Here is a 16025-nt window from a genome sequence, read left to right on the forward strand (position 1 = left end):
TAATAGTTTCTAGAAAGATGCAGAAATATAGCATAATAAATAGATCACTTGTCCATATTTCCTGTGGGTGAGTTTGTCCCTGGACTTTTGTAATAACACGATTATTAAGTTTGTACATATTATATTCTTAGACATGGCAATCTGAGCTACATTTCACGTTGCAGTAGAGAACATGTGATTTATTTTGGGATTTCAGTGCTTTCTGTCCCTCATGGAAGCAGTGAAAGCCGTCTTCCTTATTCTGATTGAACTATAACTAGAGACACAAAGCTTCCCTTTGTTTTGCTTCCCTATAGTAAAGACTAGGAAAAAAATCCCTGTGGCTATTGGTGTAGTTCCTACATTTTAACCCTTGAATTTGGCTGTTACTTAGAATAGATAAATTGAAGTAAAAATTATTTTTGGCTGTTAATAAGCCTGAGAAGTTTTCAGAAAATAAATACTATAAAAGCAGCTAACAGTTTTTGAACACTTACCTATGCCCAGGCACTAAGCTAGACACTTTATGTTTTATTTTATTTAATTCTCACAATAACCCTAGGAGATAGGGACTATTATTTAGTGATATTTTATAAATAAGGAAACTCAGGCTCAGAGAGGATAAGATAAATAAAGTACCCAGGATTACTCAGCTAGTAAGTGGTAGAAGCATGGAATTCAAATCCAGGTCTGTTTGAGTCTCATTAGGTTTCCCATATAAGTATAATATATTCTTCATAATGTTGTAAGAGTGACTGGGTGACTATACCCATAAAAGTTTATAGTATATTATCATTCAAATTTAGTGCTCATAGCTAGGATCTTCCTTTTTCTTCTTTTCTTCTACTGTATACTCTACTAGTTGAATGCTGAACCAAGAATCTGATATAAGCAATTTAGGCAACTAAACTCTCCAGAAAACGTATGCCACTTGATGTATGTGAGTGATCAAGGTTTTATTTAAGTGCTTCTAATACTGAGTTTTTTAGGTCAGAAATACAAAACAACTAGTGAGAAACCAACTAAATGCAGTCAGTCCCTACTCCCACTCCCAAATCTCAAGAGAGTCACAGTGCATTACTTTGGGGAAACATCTCAGTATGTAATACAACCAAATCCAGATTATGAAAACACACTTGAAATGGTTGAATTCTATATAATCCATGAGCCCAAATCACCCTGTACTCTGTAAATGTGACCTTTTGGTTCTTTTGGCTGGTCTGCCTCTCAGGACACCAGGTATGAGTGATTTCTAGGCCTTGCTTACCTTCCATGTCATCTGCGTGTGGGACTAGCAATTTTTGTTTTTTAATTTGCAAGTAGAGTATGATTGGAACGGGACTTCACAGGTAGTGAGGAATGTTGGCAAGGGCTTCATTTAATATTATTGTGTGTAATTTTGGTGAGGGAATTTAATAAAAAGGATTAATATTACCTGTTGCTTAGGTGTGAACTGACCATATGCCTTCTCTTTTGAGCCTCTGAACTGTTGACTGTACTTGTGCTTGTCTTTTCATTTATTTTCACCGTTCTCTCTGTGGATAGCTAGAAATGGGAAGTGAATGAACAGTTCTTTTTGTAAGTGATCTTGTCAATCAAAGCAGCTTATGACTGGCTCTCTCCATTTATTTCAGTGAACAGCCTATCCCGCTCCAAGTATTATTAAACCAGGAGGCCCAACTGGAACCCTGCACGAATGCAGAGTTTGGGGCCAGTTCTTTCGTCCACTCACCTGCTTCCTGCCATGAGTTGCACTCATCATCATTCCCAGAGTCATCTGCCCTGTCTGCCCCACAGCACAATTCCCCTAGTAGGTCTGCCTCAAACCTTCTGACTTCAGTTGAGGTGGACAGCATTGACCCCTCTGCGTTCCACAGGCAGGGCTTACCTAAAACACCAGGGAGGACTGAGAAGAATTCTCGTCATGGTTGGGAACCACTGGATGTACCAGAGGGTAAGCTGCAAGGCTACAGGGGTGACAACAGCAGCTGCATCAGGTTCCCCCGACAAGAAGGAAGAGGCATTGATCAAGAACAGCTATTCCAAGAAAAGAGGGATCCTGCTGACTCATCCCAGGTGATGCCTTTGTCACATCCAGCTGGAACAGCCAACTCTGAGAGAGGAGATGCACACAGCCTAGGCTGTAGTCCTTCAAGTGCATCCGCTCAGCCCAGCCTTCCCCAGTACAAGGCCTGCCACCCCATAGTGCCTGCTGCTAAATCATCTGTGCTTCACTCTCCTGATACTGTGCAGAAAACTAACCGATGCCTCCAATCCAAAAGCTTCAAAACTTTGTTGACTTCAAAAATGTACGGAAGCAGCGAGGAGCCCTATAGGCCAGAGTTTCCCAACACAAAGGGGCTTGTTCGCTCTCTGGCAGAGCAGTTTCAGAAGATGCAAGGTGCCTCCACAAGGGATGGTACAGGTTCCCAGGATAGAAGTTTGCCAAAAATTCTAAGGAAGAACTCTTCTTCTGACTCTAAGCCTCCTTTCCCACAGGGTCAAGGGAAAGGCCATTGGCCTTGGGCAAAACAGCAACCCTCTGTGGATGGTAGGGACAGACTCCGTTCCTGGGAAGAAGCTGTTGATCATCCTTCTCTTGCCATGAACACTGGGCTGCCTAATGGTGAAACTTCTAGGGGAGGACAGCCCAGGTTGGCAGAGCCAGGTATGTACCAAGCGAAGCTGTCTCAAGTGAGCAATGCTAGGCCTAAGGAGCTGGACAGCAGTGTTGACTTGGGGACTTCCTTGCCTTTGGATTCTTGGGTGAATGTCACAAGGCTCTGTGATTCTCAGCTTAAACATGGGGTCCCTGGGCCAGGAATGAAGTCCTCCCCCCATGATTCCCATATGTGTGTAGCCTATCCAGAAAGAAACCACATCCTTTTGCATCCACATTGGAACGAAGACACAGAGCAGGAGACCTCAGAACTGGAGTCTCTCTACCAGGCCAGTCTTCAGGCTTCTCAAGCTGGCTGTTCTGGATGGGGGCAGCAGGATGTGACCTGGCACCCACTTAGCCAAACAGGTAAGAATGCAACAGGGGCAGGAGGAGTGGGGGACATATAAAAGCTGAAAGCAGGAGGACAAGATCAAAAGGAGGATGCTGGTCTGTCCAAATAATATCCCTAGCTTAAGAGGTAATAGTAGAACTTTTGACTTTATTCGTAAAGACTTCAGGACAAGGGCTAGACATTTTTCTGGCTAGAGTGAAGAATGGGGACAGAATCATCACTCACAGTCCAGTTCCCTCCTTCTGAAGAAAGAGACCAATGAGTATATGCCCAGAGATTCTGTAGTATGCAGCATTAAGGAATGGTTCATAGGTCTTTGAGAGTGACTCAGGGTGAGGTGGGGGAGGCTGAGAGGAAAAGTCATCCTTCTATGGTTTAAGAGCTGAACTAATCCCAAGATCTAGCTTTCAGATCCAACTTGCAACGAGGATGTCTACATTGAGCCAAGTCTCCAATGTGGTATTTCCAGATCATACTGAACCAACAGTATCAACACCTTCCCTGATCCTTTCAGGAACTGCCAAGTATAGAATTTTAAAGGTGATGTGCCTGTAGGGTACCTGTTCACTGACTCTCCGTCAGATTATATTGTGTGAAGAGTGAAGTCTACACCTTAAATGTACATCACGGACTTAGTTCTGGAAATGGAAGACATGAAGAATACTTATAACTTAGATTGATGTACTTAAGAACTCCAAAGCCTGAACTATTGTCCTGGCTCCATCATTAACTGTCAGTATAAATTTGGACAAGTCACTTAATATCCTAGGGCCACGTTTTTACTTGTAAAATGAGAAAATTGGTTCAATGATTTTTTTAAAGATACCTTCAAGCTGTTAAAATGATATGTATGATTCTGTGAGATTGAACTCGGAGAACTTTATCTGCAGCTCGGGTGTGACAGTTTCCATAATGGTACAGGTTCCTTGCATGCTGCCAACCAGCGTTTAATTACAGCCAAACAAGAGTTTATTGAGTACCTACTATGTTCCCAGGAGCTGTGGGGGGGATATCACATAAATATAAGATGTGATATTAAGATTTTGTTTAAGAATCTGCATCTTAGAGTAGACTTTGCAATAACATTTATAAGTGATCCTTAGGCACATGGGACAGGGCAGTATAGGAAGATTCTAAAGAATGAGGAAGAGCTGGAGTTGGCCTCAATTAGCTTCCTGTCTAATATAAGGGAGAAAGAATACACAAATGTTAAGTGTTTTAAGAATAATAATAAATACATATAAAAGAATACATTTCACTTAAAATTGTACTCAGTGAATGTCAAATATTAATTACCAAAAAAACCCTTATATTGCCCAAAGTAGCAACATTTTTCATTGTAGAGAGTTTTGAAAATATATAAAGTAACAAAAATCATTGATAATCCCACTCTCTTAATAATTTCATGAGTTTACTTGTGGCTTTGTTTTTTATACATATATATTATATATTTATTTTGTTTTGTTTTTACAAAAAGCAGGATCGTTACAGTATATGTATACAATTTAGTCTTGTGATTTTCTTACATTATATCCATGAACATTTTCCCTTTGAAAAAAATTACTTTTAATGACTATAATAGGCTGCATATGAATGTACCATAATATAGTCAAGTCAACCATTCCACTGTGGTTGAAAATTTAGATTACTTCCAATTTTTTGATAATATAGCACTGTGATGAATATCTTTATTCTTAAGTGTTTGGCTACATTTCTGATAAGCTCCTTAGAATAAACTTTTAGAAGGGTAATAACTAGTTGAAGGTTATAAACTTTTAAAAATCTCTTGATACATACTGGCAAATCAGCCTTCAGGAAGATTATACTTCTGGAAACAATATGAAAGAGTACCTACCAACCATTAGTTTTTTACTTAATAGTGAATGAAAACTAATTTTAAAAATCCATCTAATGAGTCAGTTCTTAAAATACTTGTTAAACCAAACTAGCCTTTACTTTGGTTAGAGTCTCTGTTTTAAATTGAGTCTTTAAGAACTGACATGACATAGAATAAGAAGTGATCAGGTGGAATAAATCAGGAAGTAGATGATGAAGGAAAATGCCAATTAGGTTCCATATATGACGGAATATATCTTTCCGGGGGCTCCTCCTTTATCTCATTGTAAAGCATGCATTAAGCACCAAATTACTTTTTCCCCAGCTTTATTGATAATTTACAAATAACATTGTGTAAGTTTAAGGGGTACAATGTCATGTTTGATACACGTATACTATATTGTGAAATGATTACCACATAAGGTTAGTTAACCATCACCACACATAATTACAATTTTTTTGTGGTGAGAACAGTTAATATCTATTCTCTTTGCGCGTTTCAGGTATAGAATACCATATTGTTAACTATAGTCACAATCCTGTACATTTGATCTCCAGAACTTATTCCTCTTATAACTGGAAGTTTCTACCCTTTGACCAACATGTCCCCATTTCCCCCACCCCTGAGCCCCTGGCAACTACCATTCTATTCTCTATTTCTGAATTTGGCTTTTTTTAGATTTCACATGTAAGTGAGATCATACAGTAGTTGTCTTTCTCTGCCTGACTTATTACTTTAAAAAAAAAAGCTTTATTGATATATAATTTACATACTGTACAGGTCACCTATTTAAAGTGTACAGTTCAGTCTTTTTTTAGTATATTCACAGAGTTGGCCATCCATCACCATGATCGGTTTTAAAGTGTTTTCATCACCCTAAAAAGAAACCCTGTACCCATTATTAGTCATTCCCTATTTCCCCCACCTCTCTACTGCCTAGCCCCAGGCAAACTCTAATCTATTTTCCGTCTATAGATTTGCCTATTTTGGACATTTCATATAAATAGAATCATATAGTATACAATGTTGTGTGACCAGATTAATTTTGACATGATTATAGTTTCTAAAGTGTTATATAAACACTGCCCTTGACCTATATTCTAAATTTAATATTTTGAAGTTGGGCAGACATCATCTTAAAAATAAGAAATAACTTTTTGTTATGGAAAATTTCAAATATATTCAAAAGTGAAGAGTAAGAGTAAATGTTATAATAGCCCCCCATGTACTTACCTCTAGCTTCCATGGTGATTATCTTAGCCAGTTATCAATATATGGCTAATTTTGATTTAGCTGTAGTGTACCCCCCTTCCCTTCCCCACTGAATTATTTTAAAACCAATCCCACACATTATATCATTTCATTAATAAGTAGTTTAGCATGTATCTCTAAGAAATAGGCTTTTTTTTTAAAGGCAAAACTATAATATTATTACACCTAAAAAATTAACAACAATTTCTCAATACAGTAACTAGTCAGTATTCAAATTTTCTCAATTGTTCCATTGATGTCTTTTCACAGTTGGTTTATTTCAAATCAGGATCCAAATAACAACCACACATTACATGTTGTTGATGTGTCTCAAGGCTTTTTTCTAGCCTGTAAGATTCCTGTGTCTTTTTTCCCCTTGCCAATTATTTGTTGAAGAAATTTGGTCATTTGTCTTTCACGTTCTAGATTTTGCTGATTATATGCTAGTAGATTTTTTTCTTTTTTTAACATGTTCTTCTAGCCCGTTTTTCCTGTAACCTGGTACTTAGAGCTAGAGGCTTGATTAAAATCAGGCTCAATTTTTTTTAATAAGAATACTTCATAGGTAGTACTTTGTACTTCTTTTATCATATCAGGAAGTACATAATGTCTGGTAGTCTTTCTTCTTGTTGCTGTTGATCAGTGAGTAGACATCATCTTAACTCTACCTTCTATCAAATCCAGAAATCCCCTCAACAGTACTCCTTGTGGATGGCCACCTCCAACTCTGCTTAAATATCTTTAAAGGAATCAGTCTGCTCCCTTCGGGAGGTTCCAATGGCCACCTTCTTGTCTAGCAGTTGCACTTGACTTTATTAGAGGAGCACCAAATTCCAACCATTACAGCTGTGATTATTAAATCTGGCTGCCCATCATAGTCACCTGAGGAGTGGCTTTTAAAAAAACATAGAGAAATAATTTTATGTAAATGGGATCATAGCACACATGCTGTTTTTATTATAGACAATTTTCCTGTTTAGCTCTCCTCCTCTTACATCAGTCCCTACTTTTTATCCGCCACCTTCCCAGGTAATAATCTAATATGCATATTTCTATACTTTTCTATTTATATAATCCTATGTAGACTTACATATATTGTGTTTTTTTGTTGGGGTTTAATATTACAGATTTTTTTTTCTTTTAACTCAACAATACTTCATGAAAATCCCTCCACGTTTTCTAGTTTAACTCAATTGATTCTTTTGAGTGGTTGGGCAATATTTTGATATTGAGGATACCATAATGTATTTAGCCATTTTGCTATAGATGGACATTACATTATTTCTAGTTCTTGGCAACTACAAACAATTCCACAATATACTGGTATTTTTGCTTCTTACTCCAAGGAGTAGAATTGTTGGGTAAGAGGGTAAATATATTTTCAATTTTAATGGATATTTTTAGATTGCTTTTTAGAAAGACTATAACATTTCACATTTCCTCCAACAATGTTTGAGGATATTCTCCCACACTTTTTGGGGAAGCCTTTTAAAAATAAATATTCCAGGCTCCAACCACAAAGAGTCTGGTTCAGTAAGTCTGTGGAGAGGTACAGGAAGCTGTATTTTTAAAAGCTCCTAGATGAATCTATGATGGTATTGGAACCACTACATTTAAGCACCAGGAAATATTAAAAATAACTGGTCTCCTAGCTTAGTATCAGCAATATCATGCTTTAGCCAGTTACATATATTAGAATCAAAATATCAAATCAAGACATGAATTGGCAGTAGACATATATATTAAATGTAGGTCAAGGGCATGTGCATTTTCAGAATGGAAGGCTTAATTAGTTGTATTGGGGCAAGCCCCTTGGGAATCACATATCCAGTTTAGAGCAGCTCTTCTCTTAACAGTCTAGCAAGATTTTGAAGAAGACATAAGCATTGAATGATTGTTTAGAATGTAGGTGACTGAGAGAAGTTAATGCGAGAAATAAAATAAGAAATGTTGTTGAAGAGCTCCTGCTCGTAGTAATAGGGAGTGAAAAATCAAGAGACTTGAATTTTAATACTGGTTAAATTACTTACTACCTGTCAGACCCTAGAACTCATTTTCCTGTTATGTAAAATGAGGAGGTTTTATAGATGATTATTATGATCATTTCAGTTCCTAACTAGACTGGAGATAATAGCTCCCTTTGTCATCACGGATGCTTTAGAGAATCACTATGTCGCACAGTTTCCTCTGTATATATTATAAGTCTTGGGCCCAAGTCTGAAGCAAAGCTGATTGTATTTACAAAAATGAAAGGAAGCAAGATGGGAACATTCAGCTATCTGTTCACAGAACTCCCCCTCTACAAGGTTCTTCAAGGCTGGTGTTCTGGGACCTTTGTGGCCTATAGAAAACTATCCATATTCTGAAACTCCTGTTTCTACATTACAAGAACACTTCCTCCATTGGATTAAGGGATGCATATTTGTTATGTAATGAAATAAGAACTCCTGAGTTTTGTGTTGCCAGGCTCAGAGTTTAGGCTCCAGGAGAAGAGATGGCTTCAACTTGTATTTATGTTTTTCTCCTCAGGCTCTGCAGATGGCATGGGGAGGAGGTTGCACTCAGCCCCTGGCCTTGGTCTCTCAAACACCCCAACAGCAGAAATGGAGCACAGTCTCCACGAAGCCAGCACAGTGCCTGCTTCTCAGGTAGCAGCCTCAGGTGCTAAAGTGCTGGGCATGGGATGGTGTGTTGGGGAAGGAATTGTGGAGAGATATGAGTGGTAGGGTTGGCAGTAAGGCAGGGGCATGGTAATGTGGCGCTTCTTTTGAGTGAGAGGAGATTGCCACATGGCTGGTACCTTTTAAATAAATCTGATTCAGGTCTCTACTAGTGAGTCTTACCCTATTCTCTCCTATATCCTTGGGGACAGGGTCTGTGGGAAAACCACAACTCTGGTGTTATGTGTCTGCCTGTGTGTGTCTTGTATGTTTGAAGGCTGTGCGTTGCCGAGGCCCCAGCGGAGAATATGGGAAGGATGATCAGTATGGTGCAGAGAACTTTCGCCGCATCTCACGCAGTCTCAGTGGCACTGTTGTCTCAGAGAGGGAGGAGGCCCCAGTCTCTTCCCACAATTTTGTAAGTAGGATCAGGGTCTGTCTATTCAGAACACCCTCTTTCTCTTGCTGGGTAAAAATATAGTGCAGGTAAAGGGGCAAGTGAAACTAAAGGTTCTAATTTGGGGGAAAGCCATGTGCACTCAGCAAAAAAGAGGACACTTAGTCATTATTTTATTGACACACATTAAGTTGGAGCCCAGAGGAATGTCCCTTGCCTGATGCAGTTCTGGAAGTTGTACTGTAGGTTTCCCCGGGGTGAGAAGAGTCCTAGTAGCCTTGAGAGAAGTCTCTGAGAAGCAATGGCTGCTGATTGGGTTAGAACCCATTGCACTAATCAAAGGAAGAAGAGATGGGATAGAGTATTGTTTTGCCTTTTTCTCCCCACCACAGTACATGATTGAGTGGGTCCAGTGTACTTTCAAGCTGAAAAGAAGCATGTGTATTAGCAAAAAAAGGAAAATGATTTAAAATCCTCCTCCATGAGGCTTTTCATTAATGCAGTAATCTGTAGGTGAAAGGGACTGGGACACCCAAGTCAGCAGCGATCAGCAAACTCAAATAGTTTCAGTGGCTGTGTTTATAAATCTTTCCTTTTGAGAACTTCACACACTTGCCCAAGGCAAGTTGAGGTTTCGTTACAATAGAGGTCAGATGCAAAGTACCAGTGTATTGAAGCTTGTTCATCAGGTCAGTTCAATAAAAATTTTAAAAAGTGGTTTTAAATACATGGTTCAAAAGTACAAAGGTATAAAAGGATATACAGTGAAAACTAAGTCTGTCCCACCAGTCCTTCAGATCCACTTTCCCTCCCAGGAGGCAGTCATTTTTTCCAATTTATTGTTCATAAGTTCCTAAACAACTTTGAACAGCTTACCATTCCTTTTGGAAAAGGTGGTCTTTTCTGCTCAACATTTGTTCTCATATACATTTAATGGCCAATTGTTATTTTCCTAGGAGAGTTGGCTTTCTTTCTCCTGACTTGTGTATCCTTCATTTAGTCATTGATTCCTCCTTTTAAACAAAAGCTTATTGAGCTTATGTTCTCAGTATTGTGTCAGGTGCTGGGGATACAGTGGTGAGTGAGTTAGATATAGTCCCTGCTCTCATGGACTTTACAGCCTACTCCATGAGACAGATAAATAAACAAACAATTACAATATAATATGATAGGATTTAATGCCATGGGAGCATAATAGAAGGGACATATAAACCAGGCTTGAGGGATTAGTGAAGGCTTCCTGGAGGAAGTAAAAAGAATATAGTAGGTAAAGAGACCTGAAGTAGATATTAACTGAATTAAAGAAAGCTCCTTTGGTGTGGCAGGATTAGAGTCTGGCGAGGGAAGGATGGAGAGTGTTGACAAGTGAAATGGAAGGAATATAAACAAGGGGCATATCATGAACCACAGTAAGGAGTTTGGGAATATAGAGAGAAGTAGACATATTGGAAAACCAATTAGGAAGTAAAAGTCAATGGGACTTGGTGCCTGCCTGCCTGGATTTGAGGAGAGGAGAATCAAGGATGATACCCAGGAATTATGGGTTGATAATGATATATTTGAGGGAAGAGAAGCAGGAATATATTTGAGGGAAGAGATGTGTGCAATTTGGGATATATTAAGCTTGAGTGGAGATATCTGGTAGGCCTTTGGATGTGAGACATATAAGCTTGAAATTGAGATTTGCGAATCATAGCCATTGAAAAGAAGAAAAGAGTATTGCAAAAAGAGGAGAGGAGCTAGGACATCTCCCTGTAGAGTATCAGATTTAAGATAGTTCTTCTGAAGAACTCTAAAGGGAAACTTAGTAAAAGAGACCAGAGAGATAGAAGGGAAACCAGGGAAATGTGATGTCACTTTCTTCTGTCCAGAAAAGAAGACTGATTGGCTGTGTCACTGCTGAGAGGACTGGCACCTGGTCCTTAGGCTGTATGGTAAATGCCTACCATGTGCCATGATGTGGGAGGTGCTATGAGCTTACACTGATGAAATAACACAAATTCTGCCCTGAATAGCTTACAGTTTAGTAAATGAAATAAGATATTCTGGTATATAGATTATTTTATTTAATATATTATTTATTTAGTGCCTGCAATGTTCCAGATGCTGTTCAAGGTGCTGGGGTTACTGGAATGAAAAGAAATGTATTCTACTTGGAGAGAAAGACAATAAATAAGTAAACCCTGGATAATGTGTGATAAAGAATAAAACAAAGCAAGGGGATAAGGAGTTATGAGGGAATACTGGTTATTCTCAGGGCTATTTTTGATAGGGTAGTGAGGGAAATCAGCTCTAAGGAAGTAACATTTGATCAGAGACCTCAGTGATATGAAGGTGTGAGCCATGGGAAGAATGTTCCAGGTAACAGAAACAGTAAGTGTAAAGGCCTTGAGGAGGAATGAGCTTGGTGTGTTTGAAGAACATTAAGAAGAGTGTAAAAGGCACAGGAATGGTAGGAGATAAAGTGAGAAAGATCGACATTGCTATATTACATAGGAACTCACAGGCCACAGTAAGGAGGAGTGAGCTGAACAAAGGAAGATCAGTTTGGAAGCTGTTGCAGTGGTCTGGTTGAGTTTAAATATGAAGCCTATAGGTAGAAATGACAGTATTTGGCAAAGGCAACTAATGGAATTGTGGATGAGAAGTACAAAATTAAGGGCAATGTCAACATTTGAGTCTAGGTGACCTAGGAATATGTGGTACCAGGAGGAGGAGTTTGGAAAGATGTCAGTTTGATTTTGGACATATTAATATTTCAGATGTTAAAGGGGATATTTCTGAGACTTTGTCACAAAAGTGAATGACTAATGGAGTACAGAGCAGGACATAAGCATTAGTGGGTACAAACTTGATAGGCAAAAGAGACTGTGAGACTGTGGAATGTAGCAGTGAAAGGAGAGAAGATGGAATAGAAGAGTCCTTTTTTTTTTTTTGAGGAAGATTGGCCCTAAGCTAACATCTATTGCCAATCTTCCTCTCTTTTTCCTTTTTTCTCCCTAAAGCCCCAGTAGATAGTTGTATGTCATAGTTGTACATCCTTCTAGTTGCTCTATGTGGGATGCCGCCTCAGCATGGCTTGATGAGCGGTGCGTAGGTCCACGCCCAGGACCTGAACCATTGAACCCCGGGCCGCTGAAGCGGAGCGCGCGAACTTAACCACTACGCCACTGAGCTGAGCTGGCCCCGGGTTCTTGATTGTACGTGTAAGGAGATATATTTTAGTTCCCCGTATTTAGAGAGTACATAGAATTTTCTTTCTCAATCTCTCAGACTTTTTGAATTTCTCTTTCTCATTCTATTTTTAAATTTCTATCTCAATCTCTCTATTTCTACTGTTAGCATTAACGAGTTTGGAAGGTGAGGGCTATAAGAAAGACAGGTTAAGGGAAGGGGATCTGCAATTTGGTGTCTTCAGTTCATAGTGGTTAGGATGTTTCCTAGAGAGGTTGATGGGGAGAGTTACTGAGTAAATTAGGTCTCTCTCCAGAACAAGGCATGTTTGTACTCTAGTTCTCTCCATCTCCCCCTGCTTGCCTCACTGTGTTTACCCAACCATATCCTGCTGTGCGTTAATCCTCATCTCTATGTTTTTTTGTCTTGTCTCATTATAAGGATTCATCAAACTTGAGGAAAAAGCCTTTGGAAACCCGGCACCGTTCCAGCTCCTCTTCCCTCCCTGTCATCCATGACCCTCCTGTGTTTCTCCTTGGTCCCCAACTCTACCCACCCCAACCACAGTTCCTGTCCCCAGATGTCTTGATGCCCAGCATGGCAGGGGAGCCCCATAAACCCCCAGGTAACTTTCCCCAAATCTAATATCATGTGCCAGAATGTGGTACCTTTCCCGGGACCTAAAAGTATCAAACCAGTACACCTATTGGGGAGGGGGCATATCCCAAGGTGAGATTGTAAAGGGATGTGAATTACTGCTTTAAGATCAAGCATTGATCTAGATAAAGTGTGATTGGATCATTTCTTGGGCAACATGGTTCTTAGACTAAGGGTCTAGATCAGAGCTCCCAGAATCTAACTACCCATGAAAATGAACTGCTTCAGTCATTATAGGACAATCTTTTAAGTGACCAAGGGGAGGTAATACCCAGTCTTTAGGATCCCCCTAACAAGGAGTGAATGGGAGACTTGGAAAGACCCTGTACATGGAATACCCATGCCATGTATACAAACCCAGACAATCCTGGGGAAGATGGGCAGCATCCTCTGGCATTCTTTGACTCTCCACAGCAAGATTTGCTCCTTTTCCTCCTCATGGGCTGAATCTGTGGTTTAAGGCAGTGATTCTCAGTGGGAAAGGGGAGGTGCTACTGGCATCTAGTGTGTAAAGGCCAGGGATGCTGCTACACATCCTAAAGTGCACAGGGCAGTTTCCCCGTACCTGCCCCTGCAAACAAAGAATTAACAGCCCAAAATATCAGTAGTGCCAAGGTTGAGAAACCTTGGCTTATGGATATAAATGCTCTGGGGCAGGGGGTGGTTGTGGTTCTAGAACAGAAGATAGAGTAGTATCGTTGATATTTGTGTTCAGATTTTAGGGAGCTTTGGATAAACAGGCCTTCTGGATAGATGAACTTCCTACTACTCAATGGAGCAGCCAGGTAGCCAGCCTCCTTTGACAGTTGTTAGGGGCATCTGATTAGTCAGCAGCATTTATTATAGCCTGTTCTGTACCAAATGCAGCTCCCTGCTCTCAAAGAGCTGAGTTTAAATAATCAATATACATACATATTTACAAGAGTATAATGCAGATATTGATGGGTTATAAAAGAAACAATGGAAAGTATTTTTTAGAAGTGATTTTTGAAAAATCAGTTATTTTGTTTCTTTTAAGTAGAGGGGAATTAATGTATAGAGATCTCAGAGAATAAGCAAGAATGTAAGCAGAGACAGCTTAACTGGAGTGAAGGTACCATGTTAAGAAAAGCCGAATGATGTTTGGGAGTGGTGGCTCTAGGAGTAGAGTTGTCACAATGAGAGTATACGTTTGCAATATTAAGGAGCCATTCTAGTGTGCATGTGTGTGTGTGTTGGAGGAAGGATTATAGTGGAGTGAGGTAGAAGTATGGCAACATCCAGGAGACTGTTGTATTTGCCCAGGTTGGAGGTAAGAGACTTGATTTTGATGTATATTAAGAATTTTAAAAAATGAAATTAAAAGCAAAGCTAGGCTCCTTCTTTCCTTGTGTGTGTATGCTCTTGGATGGGCGGGGAGTTGGGAGGAACAACCAGGAATGGTCCTCTGGGAGGAGAATGGTTTACTGAAAATGCTCAATCTTTGGGTTTCTTTTCTCTTCCTAGGAACTTCGAAGAGTGTCCAACAGTTTCTGGCTATGTGTGACAGGGGTGAAACTTCCCAAGGGGTCAAGTACACAGGAAGGACTTTGAACTACCAGAGTCTCCCTCATCGTTCCAGAACAGATGCCTCCTGGGGACCATGGTCAGAGACTAACCAGCACATTGGGTCCAAATTCCTGACTACTCCAGGGTGCAAGCCTCAGCTAACCCACACTGCCACACTACCAGAAAGATGCCAGGGCCTTCAGGTTCCTCATGCTCAGTCCTGGGGGGATCTTTTTCATTCACCCTGCCACCCTCCCATTGTTCACTCTGTGTCTCCACTATCAACCAGTCTTCATGTACCCCCGAGATCAGCTTGGAACTCGGGTCCTGTCCCAGGGTCTCGAGGCCCTGGTCCTCGAAGAGTAGATATGCCCCCAGATGATGACTGGAGGCAAAGCAGTTATGCCCCACAGTCTGGGCACAGGAGGACAGGGGGAGAAGAGTTTCTGTTTGTTTTAGCAGATGCCCCTGGAAGAGAGCAGATCAGGGCTAGAGCCCTGCAGCACAGCAGGTGGTAAAGGTCACCCTGGTCCTTTCCTGGAACCACAGCTTTCTATGTTAAAGTGACCATGGCAGAGTTGGTACCCTGCATCTCTGCCCGGGTTGTGCTAGTCTCATCTCAACATAGAGTTGGCAGTTTCTCCTAGGGGTGCCAGGAACCTCTAACAAGACTTGGCTCTCTGAGAGGCAATATTTGAAATTCCAATTTCCATTCACCTAGCAAAAGGAAGCAGCTGCTGTTTAGGGCTTTATTTGATGAATAAAGAAGAATCCATATTACTCTGGATACTAGCCATTCCTTAGGATCTTAGGGTTACCATTTTATTCCTGGATAGTTTATGCCCTCACCTGCACCTGAGCCCTTATCTTCTGTTCCCTACTATATAAGCAACTTCTATGCTTTGTTTTATCCACATATCCTTATTATCTGACCTTCTGTCTTCCCCATTCCCCATCCTTGGAGGGACATGTAGCCCTCTGGTCCTGGTCCTGACCACATCATTCAGGGCAGCCTACCTGCCCAGGTATTATGGACTGTCAACCTTCCCTGTGCCACCAAACCTTAAGTCTAGAATGTGGAGCTCCCAACATAACATTTGCCCCTCTGAACAGATGAAGTCAGGCACACTAACACACCCTCCTAGTCTCAGCAGCAGAACCATTACTGCTACTTGCTCAGTCGCCATTGTAAACCCTCAAAGTCAGCTGAACTATTTTAGGGCCAAACATACTGTTTTTGTAAAGTATTTTTCATTAATAAATCTATAAGATAGTTCTATTTAATTCCGTGTCTTTTAATTGTCTGTTTAGTCCCTTTTGTATGCTCTTGCTCTTTTGTATTGGGGTGGGGAGACCTGAATGATCAAGAAATACCAATTCCCAGTGGTCTGGGGCTCCCAAAGCGAGAGCCATGGCACAAAACATACATATAAATATGTGAGTGTGTGTATATATATTGACTGAGTGAAAGTGACGAGCCAAAGAGGAGTAGAAGGATATATACTCAGGGTAGGAGTCAATGGGCCCTA

The 16025-nt window shown here is 40.3% G+C and overlaps 1 protein-coding gene across 9 annotated transcripts in view; it reads left to right on the plus strand.

Moving 5' to 3' along the window:
• The window catches only part of USP54 (ubiquitin specific peptidase 54), a 119904-nt gene extending 104106 nt beyond the window's left edge, over positions 1–15798 (plus strand). For 7 of the 9 annotated variants that reach the window (XM_087432026.1, XM_014784860.2, XM_087432023.1 and 4 more), the window contains 5 exons: positions 1614–3007; positions 8611–8729; positions 9019–9159; positions 12754–12937; positions 14455–15797. In XM_087432026.1, the coding sequence (XP_087288152.1) occupies positions 1614–3007; positions 8611–8729; positions 9019–9159; positions 12754–12937; positions 14455–15014 (2398 nt within the window). In that variant the 3' untranslated portion in view covers positions 15015–15797. Of the gene's footprint in view, positions 1–1613; positions 3008–8610; positions 8730–9018; positions 9160–12753; positions 12938–14454 lie in introns of all 9 variants that reach the window. The other 2 variants (XM_087432029.1, XM_087432030.1) reach the window with 2 other exon arrangements.
• Positions 15799–16025: the final 227 nt, after the last annotated feature.

The sequence above is a fragment of the Ceratotherium simum genome, chromosome 6 (assembly GCF_057802395.1).
Source record: "Ceratotherium simum simum isolate JZ-2026a chromosome 6, ASM5780239v1, whole genome shotgun sequence".
Taxonomy (NCBI): Eukaryota; Metazoa; Chordata; class Mammalia; order Perissodactyla; family Rhinocerotidae; genus Ceratotherium; species Ceratotherium simum.